General features: G+C 42.2%; 1 protein-coding gene across 1 annotated transcript in view; it reads left to right on the plus strand.

Moving 5' to 3' along the window:
- The first annotated feature begins 8,139 nt into the window (after window positions 1–8,139).
- The window catches only part of CCDC85A (coiled-coil domain containing 85A), an 89,777-nt gene continuing 86,050 nt past the window's right edge, over window positions 8,140–11,866 (plus strand). Inside the window, exons 1-2 of the mRNA XM_009288486.2 lie at window positions 8,140–8,216; window positions 9,168–9,233. Of these exons, the coding sequence (XP_009286761.1) occupies window positions 8,140–8,216; window positions 9,168–9,233 (143 nt within the window). The remainder of the gene's footprint in view (window positions 8,217–9,167; window positions 9,234–11,866) is intronic.

Raw genomic sequence — 11,866 nt, forward strand, 5'->3', positions numbered from 1 at the left:
ACCATCTAACAGCTGTCTCTTTCCATAGCACTGAGTTCCTGATAAAAAAATGCTGAGGTTTGTCCCCTTTTTTAATCATAGCTTTCTGTTAGTCAGTTCTGGGGTCTCATGTAGTGGCATCTTATCCCCAGTTCTTCAGACGTCACAGGACTGAACCCAGTCGTCCCTATCTTCAGATATTAGGAAGTTAAAATCTTTTATTTAACCTTTGAATGTTTGCTATGTCAGCCTAGGAAATCAGGTTTCTGGATTAGGTTCTTTTTCATTTCACATGGTGCTGCAGTTGCAAGAATTCCCTATGCAGTGATCTTGCTTTGTGCACATTGTTTATCTAATGTTACAAACAGAGCAAATACTTGTCCCCTGAAGATCAGGGGGTTTTCTTGGCCTCTAACATTTCCTTGTCGGAAGCAATTGTTTCAACTGCAGCCTATCAGTTTATCTTCAGAAACACTTGCCCTTGGCAATTGTCACACGTCAGCTGTGACAAAATGTACAGCAATTTGATTCTCTTTCCTTTCCTCTCCCTGTATATTCCAAACACTAAGGTGTATGTCATCCCTAATTGCTGGGAATTGACTGAGGTTGGCAAGATTTTGCTGGCAGTTCTGAAGCAATGGTTTGTGCTGGAGTCAGGTTAAATGTTATTTCTCGGAATCTCCAAATTGCCCCCCTCTCCGTTTTACCTCTGTTTCATTCAGTTTAAAATTTCTACTATGGTCTGGCACGCCTGTGGCTATGCAAGCTGCACACAGGGATTTTTCCCTACCAATGAATTTCTGCTCTGCTTAAAAACCCAGACAAGTGAAAAACCCCTGCACTTGAATGCCCACCTATTAGTGCACCAGCAGTTTCCAGAGTTCGTGCATCTCCTCTTGAGTTGATTAAATAATAATAGCTAAAAGGAGTACACTTAGATTAGAAATCCTGATTTGGGTGTTCATTTTCTTTTTGCTTTTACTGTTCATAAGCAAATAGAACAAAAACTCCAATGATGTGCATATCATTGCAACACTGTGTTGCGCAGAACAGTATGATACAGCACGTAATGTTAAGCTAGCACTAGATAGAATAGTTCACTTGCCTAATATATTGAACACAGCTTAATTAAATATTTAATGCATTTGTCCTGCTGAGGGGAATCAGCAGAATAACTAAAGAGTGTGTTCCTGGAGATGAAAGTTGCAGAGGAAGGTGATCTGTGGGGATCGCTATTCATTCAATAACCTCGTGAGCTGCCTTTCCAATTACTGTATACCTTTCTTCCAAGTGTGGTATTGCATGCATTTATATATATATATATATGCATATTTCAGGGGCCCAAACCAGTAAAGAATTTCAAAGTATTATTGCATGACATGATGGTAAATATTAAGTTGATTACTGTTTGCTGAACTGACAATACAGTTCGAAGCCAATACATCATTTGAACACATTCAAAGACTCAGAACAGAACATGGAGCGAACATGAGGTTAGCAGTGATACGGAAGCAGATTAGATGCCTGCAAGCATGGGATTTGTGGGCCATTCTTTGCATATTTCACCAACAGAACACTTTCAAAATGTTTTTCTAAAACGTCACCTACTGCAAGCAGCAGAAATGCTTTTAGGAAAGTCCGGGCCAATGCACAGTGTCATTGACAAGGCCGTCTCCGGCATCACTGCACCAGCTAAACAATCACTTCAACCAGGCTGAGTGCACCGATACAAGAACACTGCCTGTTTGAAGACAGTGATCTTTTCTCCCCTGCAATCTCTAGAGACCCTGTGGTCTCAACTCCTAAAGGCTGTTGTCATTTGGGACAGCATGCTGTTCTTCTCGCAACCATTTCACATCGGCAAATCTCCCTGTGGCTGCCCAGGTTGAGGCATGCTCACAGAAGGACCACCTTGCTTTGAGGACTTAAATACTTCTGTCACTTTCCCTGTTACAGCTCAATGCCTTGTGTCCACAATGGTTCTAAGGTTTTCATAAAAATCATCTGCCCAGGCATTTTGAGGTAGCTGTTTTGTTTTTGCTGTCATGGACTTCGTAATCTTTTCAGGTTACATTACTGGTTTATAACTTTGACGTAATTCTCACTAATACACTCCTTAGAGTTCTTCTTTGTCTCTTAATGTCCATTTTTCTTCTCTCCTCATTGCATAATCCTCCTGTTTGACTTTTGTTACTGTCCTGGTTTCAGCTGGGATAGAGTTAATTTTCTTCCTAGTAGCTGGTACAGTGCTGTGTTTTGGATTTAGCATGAGAGTAGTGTTGATAACACACCGATGTTTTAGTTGTTGCTAAGTAGTGCTTACGCTAGTCAAGGACTTTTCAGCTCCTCATGCCCTGCCAGCGACGAAAATTAACTCTATCCCAGCCGAAACCAGGACAGCTACTTTTTTAGTGTGGTTTGTCCCTTCATTAGTTTAATGTGTGTGTAGGTTTACAGTTAAAAATGACTATATATTAAATGGGACAGTCTTATTTAACTAGTTCTGCCCCTTCCCCTGCACTTTGCAGGAACCAGAGGTCTATGGTGTAGCTTGTAAATTCTAGGAGCATTGTCTTTTTATGTACTATATTAAAGACAGTCTTCTCATTTTGAGGTTCTGTAGCTCCAACTCAAAGGGATCATGCTCCATGGCTAGAGGTCTCAGATGCTACTGCAGTACAAATAAATAAATAATGCTCAAGGTGACTAAATACACTACAGTCTTTATTCCATCCTGAATGGCATTGTCAGAACTGATAATTAATTGCTAGAATTGCCATAGCCAGTGGTATCTGCATAAGGCTTGAGCAAGTGAAAAGTATCTATTAGCAGGCAGCTTCCTTCTACATTCATGTAATTTCTAACTGATGTGAAGGGAATGACTGTATAAAACTACTTTAGTTCCAGCTCAAGCTTGCAACTTCACTAGGCATTGTGATAGTTTCACTGACATATCATTAACTCTTCTTTCTTCAACATTTTTTTCTTGTTTTTTTCCATCAAAAGTAATCTGTGAGTAACAATTTAAAAAAAAAAAAAAACAAACCCAAACAAAAACAACTGACAAAAGGTGTCTGCTCTCCTGTGTTGCTTTCACTGGACAAAATGAGACCCAATCAATGTTTTGAATAAGCCCAAAGAGCTGTGAATGCTGGCTTCTTCATCCATATTATTAGCATGTTGCACCAGATCACTGTGAGGAATTACCAGTGAACTGGAGACTGAGGGTTTGATCAGGTGTGTGATATATACTCTAAAAAAAATACTGCAATAATTTTTAAACTGCTGTAGCAACACAGGGAGTGCATTCAATAGGAAGTGTTGCTTACTGTTAGATAAGCTCTGAATGCTACACTTTGTAGGAGCCCAAACATTGAAGGTTGTGTTGTGGTTGGTTTTTTTTTTTTTATCAAAAAGGAATGGAAAAAAAGCCCAGTTTTAAAAAATAAGGAGAAGGAAACAGGAATTATCAGAGCTGCAGTTGGTATAAAGGAAGTGAATGTTACCACAGCCACATCTGCTAGAGAGGTTGTGTTACTCCTGCTGCTTTTTATTAGATAAATGTTGAAGGGTTTTTGTCTTGGAGTTCGGTCTTGCAGAAAGAGCTATACGGAACAAAGCACCCCTCAGATGAAGCATGGGTTTGGGGCTGGCAATGCAACATTGCAGGTTAACTCTGACAAATACCCGTTAGGAAGCGAACGGTTCCTGAGTTGCTGTCTTGGCTCTTGAACCCAAACAAGGCCTCTGAGAGGGCCCACTGTGAAAAACAGCACTCTAGATGCTGTGGTCTGGCCATTGGCTTTGAGAAGTGCTGTAGATGAACTCGGAGTTGCAGTGAGGACATGAGACTGATATGGACTGATGTGCGAATGTCTTCAGTGTGGGTTCCTTGGTTTTATGCTTTGCTTTCATTACTTGGTTTCCAATTTTATACTCAAGGACTGATGCTTGGCTGGAAAGAATGGTTCTGTTTGTATTTTTAAGCTAGTCTAGTATTTAAAGTGAGTCTAGGGAAATATTCAAATGAATCTCATTTTGCTTCTCTGTAAATAGGTAATCCTAGTAAAGACGTGAACACCTCAGAATGGGAAGTCAAGATAAGTTGGAAATCCCTGGAATTGTTTCCCACCGAGCTCCACTGTGTAAGCTGTCACTGTGAAGCAGCAAGATACAGGGAGAAATCACCTTTAGCGACAGACCGCTACTGTCCCTCTGGCGAAGGGGTAAGTGACGGATAAATAACCGATGATTTCACAAAAGCCCACCTTATTGCAGAGAACAACTGAATTTGGGGGAGATTTGTTGAAACCACAGAGCCTATTTACAAAATACTGTCCTACCAAGGAAGGAGATGGGTATAAAAAGCCTTCATGTAGCCATGCAGCAGCCAGAATGGGTGGGTGGATGGCTGATTTAAATATTTTGGGATAAATGAAGATAATTCTAAGTGAAAAGTACTGTGTTACAAACCACTGGAGATCTGTCCCATATACTCTTGTTGTAGATTAGTTTTATTTAAGCATACGTAGCTTTATAAAAATACAATGAATAATCCCTTTTTCATAAAAAGGGTTTATTAACAAGTAACAATAATGCCACTAAAGAGACAGATTAAAAAAGAAGCGTTTAGCTTGAAAATACAGTCTTTTGTGTTGTAGATTCAGGGAAATGGTAACGGAGTATGGCTTTCCTCTTCACTTCATTAGATAGCTGGTTTGGATCACGGTGCTTGGGACTTAGGAAGCGTGGCTTATTTGGTATGATGGCTTATGTGAATGGACATGAAGTCTGAGTATTGTTTTTTGTATAGTTATCAAGGAACCCACTACTCCAGCCAATTTGTGTCAATTTTCATTCATGATACCAGAGCTCAAACTTGAAAAAAAGACATAGAAAAGAAGAGGGGAGGGGGAAAAAGCTCATGTAAAGTATTCAGTGTCCATCAGGGCAAGGGATTTTCCATGTTCCTCCTTCCAGACAGTGGTGCCTGTCTTCCTGGCATGGTATTGCTTAATTTCCAAAACTTCCCCACCCCCTCCCCCCCAAGGCTCCTTCCAGCAGTGGTGCCTGTCTTCCTGGCATGGTATTGCTTAATTTCCAAAACTTCCCCACCCCCTCCCCCCCAAGGGTTTATCCTACCTTAATCTTATTCCAATGCTTGTGCTTACTAAGTATGTTGTAAATGCTTAAAGTTGTGCTTTACTACAGTTATGTTGGTGTGCTAGAGGGGGACAGAAGATCTTTATTCCTGTAGATACAGTGCCAGTATTTGCCACTTTTTACAAGGTGGGGGGAAGCAAAGGACTCTGCTGTAGGGCATGTACCTTTTCTTGCTTCCCACCACATAGTCATCTACTTTACTTCCATCACCAATAGTGGAAAGAAGCATCTGGCCCCTTATTAACTCACTAATCAAATATGAACACAAAACAAAGTCCAGTGTTGCCCAAGCAATGAACAGGAGTACAATTAAACCAAACCCACAGATGCTCTGGTTATGTGTCTATGTTGGATCCCAGCCAGAACAAACTGTTAGCTGTGCTGAAAAGTCGCCAAGCTCTTCAAGATAAAATCAACCCCATAAAAATGTTATAATTAACGATTTCATTCTAACATCTTTGGATGCCTTTAAGTTATTGTTTCGGGTATGTTTTCTGCTGAGTTGGAAAGGTGCCTGTTTCTGTATTTCATTTTGTTTCTAAAGATCAGTCATCTAACTGCTCGTTTAACCTTGAGCCGTTATAAAGCGTGTTCATTTACATGCACCTCACTGAAATTAACAAACGGTTTAGGAGTATTGGCCAAGACCTGCGAAAGCAATTTCCGAGTCAGTTTGAGTGGCAGTATCTTTTCCTGGCACCTCCTGTGAGTAATCCGTGACCTGGGGATCCCAGGTTTGTCCTGGAGGAGGGCCACAAAAGTCTCCGACTGGTTTTCTAATTGAAATAAGAAGCGAAGCGCCCACACAAGACATTTCAGGATTTTTCATTCTATTATAGATTCCAAGTCAAATCTGCAAGTCTGGCTGAGCCACAGGCGCCATGTAAACTCGAGCAGGAAGTGCTAATTGCTCTTGACTCCTCTCGTCTGGAGCATCTCTGGTGGCTATACTGAAGGCTCACTGTCATGGTGTGTTTATTCTGGCAGCCTGCATTTAGAGCACTGACAGGGATGGTCTTGCTCCACCTCTATCCCTGGGGTTGTGTGCTCCCTCCACCTCCCTTGTGTCTGATATAGGTACTGTGAGCCAGATCAGTGCAATCGTCCACGGGAAAACCAGTCATTATTTCTAAGTGGTTGATTTTTTTTAAATTTCTTTTTTCATTGACTCATGAAGCTGATCCAGCTCACCACACGGTTGCATGATAGCTAGGCCATGAGAAATGTGTAGGTGGCAGTAGGAGGAAGTTCATAGCAAACTCTGTTTCGTGAGAAATTCTTAATTTTGAAAAAAGGCGATAAACTTTAAACAATTTCAAGAAGAAAAAATTTTTTTTCTTACAGAATAAATAGAAGCTATTTATCATAGGTAATTAATTAAAGGGTTTAAAGTTGAAACTTTCTGAAGTTTTAAAAAGCCCAATGACTAAGTCAAGCTGAGCTTTTTTTCCCCCTCTCCAGATAGTTAATTTGAAAACATTTTTTCTAGATTTCTTTTACATTTTCTTGTAGTTGGGAATACATGAACCTTTTTCTCTCTCAAAAATATTTCTGGGATGAGAAAACTGCATGTTGCCTAGTTTAAGAAAATGCTCATAGTTGCTCTGGAAATAATATTTGTGGAATTGTTTGTCATCTAGGTTGCAATAAAGCTGAAAGATCAGCAAGAGGGTTTAAGAATCGCACAGTGGGCCCTCATGTAGCCAGCCTTGTCCTAGGGGTCTGCAGTCTCTGCTATTTCCACTCATTTTTCACTTTCTGCCGCTGTTACTGGTGCGTTGGCTTTGCTGTGGTGCAGTGCTTGGTGGCCAGTGTTGCTTGGGAGGGAGTTCACGAATGAAACCCTGCCGAAGTAGGGAATGGTGAGAGGCATTCTGAAATGCCAAGGGCGTGTGGGCACAAGAGCTTTGAAAAACCAACCAGTATTTTGAGTCACTTTCCCTGTCACGTAACATATTGTCTTTAATCTCATTTAAAGCTGAAAAGTGTGCTGGTGTATCTATACCTGTTACAGATATATTGAGAGAGTATAAATAAACCATGCTTAAGCAATGGGTTTAAGCCAGAGAATGAGAGTATCGTTCACATTAGGTTGTGAGCATAATGAAGTTTGGGTTTATTCAAAGTTGGCTGTTTACTTTTACCTATCATAAAGTCAGGAGCAAGAGGTGAGGATTCCGGCTGTAAATGTTTTGAATACCAAGGTGTCTGTAATGAAGGATTTTGTTTCTAGCCAGCTTTAGCTAGATGGCATTATCCATAATCTCCCTTGTGTCATGGAAGTGGGTATGCAATGAAGTAGAAAATATTATATGGACTGCCTAGTATCAGTCTGTTAATTTTTATACATACTAAGACTCTATGAACACTGTATGAGACTCGGTTAGGAAAAGTTGTTCTATATTGTGTTGTAAAATATTCTTATGTGAATGCTTTAATCTAATTTTATACTGGTATAGCGAATAAAGGAGGGGCAGCCAGGGTCTGTGCTTGTCAGCTTGGAAAATGAAGACTCCTATGATGGTGAAAGAGCTTGAGGAGGAGGAGTGGATGGATCCTGTGGTCAATGAGTGCTTGCACAGCTGGTGTTGACAGCAGGGATTTGGCTTTTATGACCATGGGACCCTCTTTGAGTGCCAAGGACTGTTAGGAAGAGATGGGATCCACCTGACCAAATCAGGCAAAAGCGTTTTTGCCAACATGCTGGCAAACCTGGTGAGGAGAACTTTAACCTAGGAATGGACAGGAGAGAGCTGATGACAAACAGATAAGTGAGGAAATAGTGGACCAGATTGGTAAGCAAGGGATGCAGGGTGATGTGGACAAGAGAGACATCAGAAATTACACAGAGGACTGAAGGGTGCCCACCTAAAGCCTATGCACCTGAATGAGGAGGTGCTGAGAGGACCGCATTGCAGGGGAAGCTCTACTGCTTCTCCTGGGAAATCAGCACAACTGGGTGCCTCTTTGAACTGCCTGTAGGCTAATGCAGACAGGATGGGGAACAAACAGGAGGAATTAGAGGTCTGTGTACAGTTGCAGGGCTATGATCTTACTGGGATCATGGAGGCATGGTGGGATAGCTCGCATGACTGGAGTGCTGCCATGGATGGATAGAGGCTCTTTTAGGAAGGACAGGATGGGAGGCGAGGAGGGGGAGTCATCTTTTTTGATAACGATGGGAAGGTGTGGACCTCTGCCGAGGGACAGGTGATGAGCCAGCAGAGAACTAATGGGCTAGGATTAGAGAGCAGGCAGTGTGGGTGATGCTGTGTTGGGTGTCAGCTACAGACACATGAACATCTAGAAGCAACTATAACTAAAATTACTTGAACTTTTCATTTTTGAAGCTCTTTCCACTTCCTTCTAATTTGGGAATGACATTTTGCACGTCTGAACTCTTCTCAAAAGTATTTTTGGAAAGTCTGAACAAAAACAGTTTAGCCATCTTTGTGTAACATGACTGCTATGAAAGTATTCGTTTGCTATGACACATTTTTGGCAGACAGCTATTGAACAGCTTTAGGGCCTCACTGGAAATGTCCAAAAGTATTTTTAAAATCATTGTATAATTATTGTTGGTTATAATAATGCTTGGAGACTCTGCCCAGCAATCAGAGACTTAGAGCACTAGATAGTCTGCAAGCAGCAATGAAAAGCCAGTGCTGGCCCTCAAGGACTTGCAAGAGGCTTTGCCAGCAACAATGGCTGCATGTCCAGGGGTGAGCAGGACACAGCAGCGAAAATGTTACCGAGCTGGCAAACCATGGTCAGCTATGGAGATTTAACTGGATGCGGGTCCACATTGCTGCTAGCATTTGGCACGTGGTGTGAAAGAATTGAAAGGAAGGGGGACTGCCATCCCCCTGGCCACTGGACAAAGGCTGCAGCGATCCCAGCACTGCAATCCCCTAGCTCATTTGCCTAGTCTCTCCACTTCAACCTGTGAATGAGAATTATTCAGGGGAGTAAGATAGTACTGCAAAAAATCAGCTTTAATGTGAAAAACAAAGTGTTTGTTTCAGGGCAATTGTTGTCATCACCACTGATGATAACGGCCCAGGCATCGGGAAGTACTCGGCATTTGAGCAGTAAGGTGGACTATCTGAAAGTAAAGTTTTAAAATTGCCAGGAGATGGGAATAATTATGTCACACTTCCCACTCTCGTTTTGATCTTGTTACACAAGCGTGAGTGAATGTGAAATTAGATCCTCTCCTTATAGAAACGTTCCAGATTAGTTTCACTTGATATGTTTTTTGTTCCATTATTAGAGCTACATTTGTCCCAAACTTTTGAAGTTTGACTTTATTAAACTTTTTCTAACGGCCATACTTTACGAATACTCCTTTCTACACAATTGTCTACACAATAAAGCTGTGCCTCCTGAAGACACAAACGTGGAGGTGTTTCATATTGGTGGAGAAAGCAGTGTTCCCTGAAGCCGTTCGTCTCAGATCCATGCTTTCCATGGCACCCCATGATCAAAAGCTATGAAATGCTACTCCTGAGAAATGCCGTTAACGTTGAGTTGAGGCAAGTGGACAGTATTTCCTGAAGCTTTTAGATGAAAAATTTTTAGATGTTTTTCACTCAACTGTTTATTTCATGGAAAGAAATACATTTAAACTTTTAAAAATCTAACATCATATGACCTTTCAACTAATATACTGCTGAATTAGAATAAGAAAAGCCTTTATTTATTGCTGCCTTTTCCCCAAGCTATTCTTTTTTAGTTGCATTAAAATGGAATATATTTGGGCATAAAAGATGACAGCTCCTTTTCATGGCCTTTTACTGTATTTTTGCTGTGGCTAGTCAGATGCTTTTATCTAAAGCTTTGTTCTTTGCAGTGGAAAAAATTTCAGAGGATTTAAGAGAGTGATAAGAGTTTTCCGAGAAAATAAAATTTTCACACAATACTTAGCGCTGATCAGGAAATGGGATTTCATGATGGCAAAGCTCCGTGCTTTGTAAAAACTCTTGTTGACAGTGATGGACTCTGGGGTTCATATTGCAGCTCGGCAAACATGCTCATCCTTTTGTGCTTCGCTCTGCAGCACGGGTACTGTTTGTACTAGGGGTGGTGGGTAATTCTCCTGCGTCCTGAGTAGCAGCCTGTACCTATGGTAGCTGCTCAAATGTGACTCCCGTGCCAGGACTTTGGCAAGTGACTGTTGCGGCAGGAGGCTGGTGTGGGCTTCTGGGGCAGCCCTCGCCGGGTCATCCCGGGACCCAGCTGGATGGAACCAGAGGGTCTGGCATGGCGCTGGGAAACTGGAGGTACATGAAAAATGGATCAGCTGAAAGAACATCTCTGAATGGCGCTTGGGAAGGGAAAACATGTAGGACTCATTGGCATGGTGAAAATGCGAAGTGTAGCTCAGGATGGATAGGAGCAGAAGAACTTTCAGTGTGATCAACTGACAGCTGATAGTTCAAGGAGAAGATTAGGAATAAGAATCATAAGAATAATAATCTTTTATTATTATATATTATATACTTTATATTATTAGGACAAATAGAAGATTAGGAGTAATAATAAGATTAGGAATAAGGAATAGCATTTGATTTAACCATTCTTGTGGCAACTTTTAAATAGGACCAGAGCAGAAAATAATCCTTGGCTAGTCTGGTCCTGTGGCATTGGCTGATCTTCCAGTTGCCTGAGGCAGCAAAATGCCAACGGGCAGCGATGGTGGGACGGGCAGGGCACGGGTTCTTAAGGAATAGCATTTGATTTAACCATTCTTGTGGCAACTTTTAAATAGGACCAGAGCAGAAAATAATCCTTGGCTAGTCTGGTCCTGTGGCATTGGCTGATCTTCCAGTTGCCCGAGGCAGCAAAATGCCAAGGGGCAGCGATGGTGGGACGGGCAGGGCACGTGTTCTCCAGCTGCAGCTGCCTTCTGCAGAGCCAGCCCTGCTGGTGGGGCTGCAACCTCGTGATCTGCCAGTGCTGATATTAAGTACTTTACATTTTCCCCTCCAGAATTCGGAGATCATCTTTAATGCGAAGTAATTACAAGATTGCAAAATTGGAGGTAGTAAGGGCCTATTAAGTGGGACACCCTCCTCTGCCTGCAGGGGATTGTTCAGGGGGAACTAGGGTGATTTAAAAATGGGAATTCAACCAATTATTCACCTAATAGTTTCAGTTCATCCACTTCTGCCACTGAGATACATGGTATCATCTTTCTTTGTAAGCAGCGTGAATGGATTATTGAGTTTCATTCCCAAATCATCTGCAAGGCAGTCTTTGTATCTCTAAGCAAAGGGGGAAATGTAAGCCTCTCGCAACACCGCGACTGAATATTCTCCAGGAAGAAATGAGAATATCCTAATCATAATTCCTGTGGGGAGCTCATTTCATGGCATGCGACCTTCAGCTTGAGTGAAGAGTTGCAATAAGGAACTGTATCTAGTTCTGTCTGGTAACAGCTCTATAAAGCTTAAGTATTCCCGCTGTAAATGAAAGATGAGGTGAAAGCTGACGCGGTGCTGGCTTTTGGTGATGTAATGCCACCTCTCACAGGCCGCCCCAGTGGAGGGATCAGACTGATAGGAGGGTGGGTGCGTTCGTACCTTTGACTTCCAAATGTAAAGCTGCTCGCTGAGGCGGGAGGGAGACGTGGGGCTGGGCACCGCCGCGGTGCTCCCCTCAGGTGCGCCTCCGCCCGCCTGAGGGGCAGCCTCAGCGGCGGGGGCCGGCCCCCGCCCTCGCC

The sequence above is a fragment of the Aptenodytes forsteri genome, unplaced genomic scaffold, assembly GCF_000699145.1.
Source record: "Aptenodytes forsteri isolate BGI_AS27 unplaced genomic scaffold, ASM69914v1 Scaffold185, whole genome shotgun sequence".
Lineage (NCBI taxonomy): Eukaryota > Metazoa > Chordata > Aves > Sphenisciformes > Spheniscidae > Aptenodytes > Aptenodytes forsteri.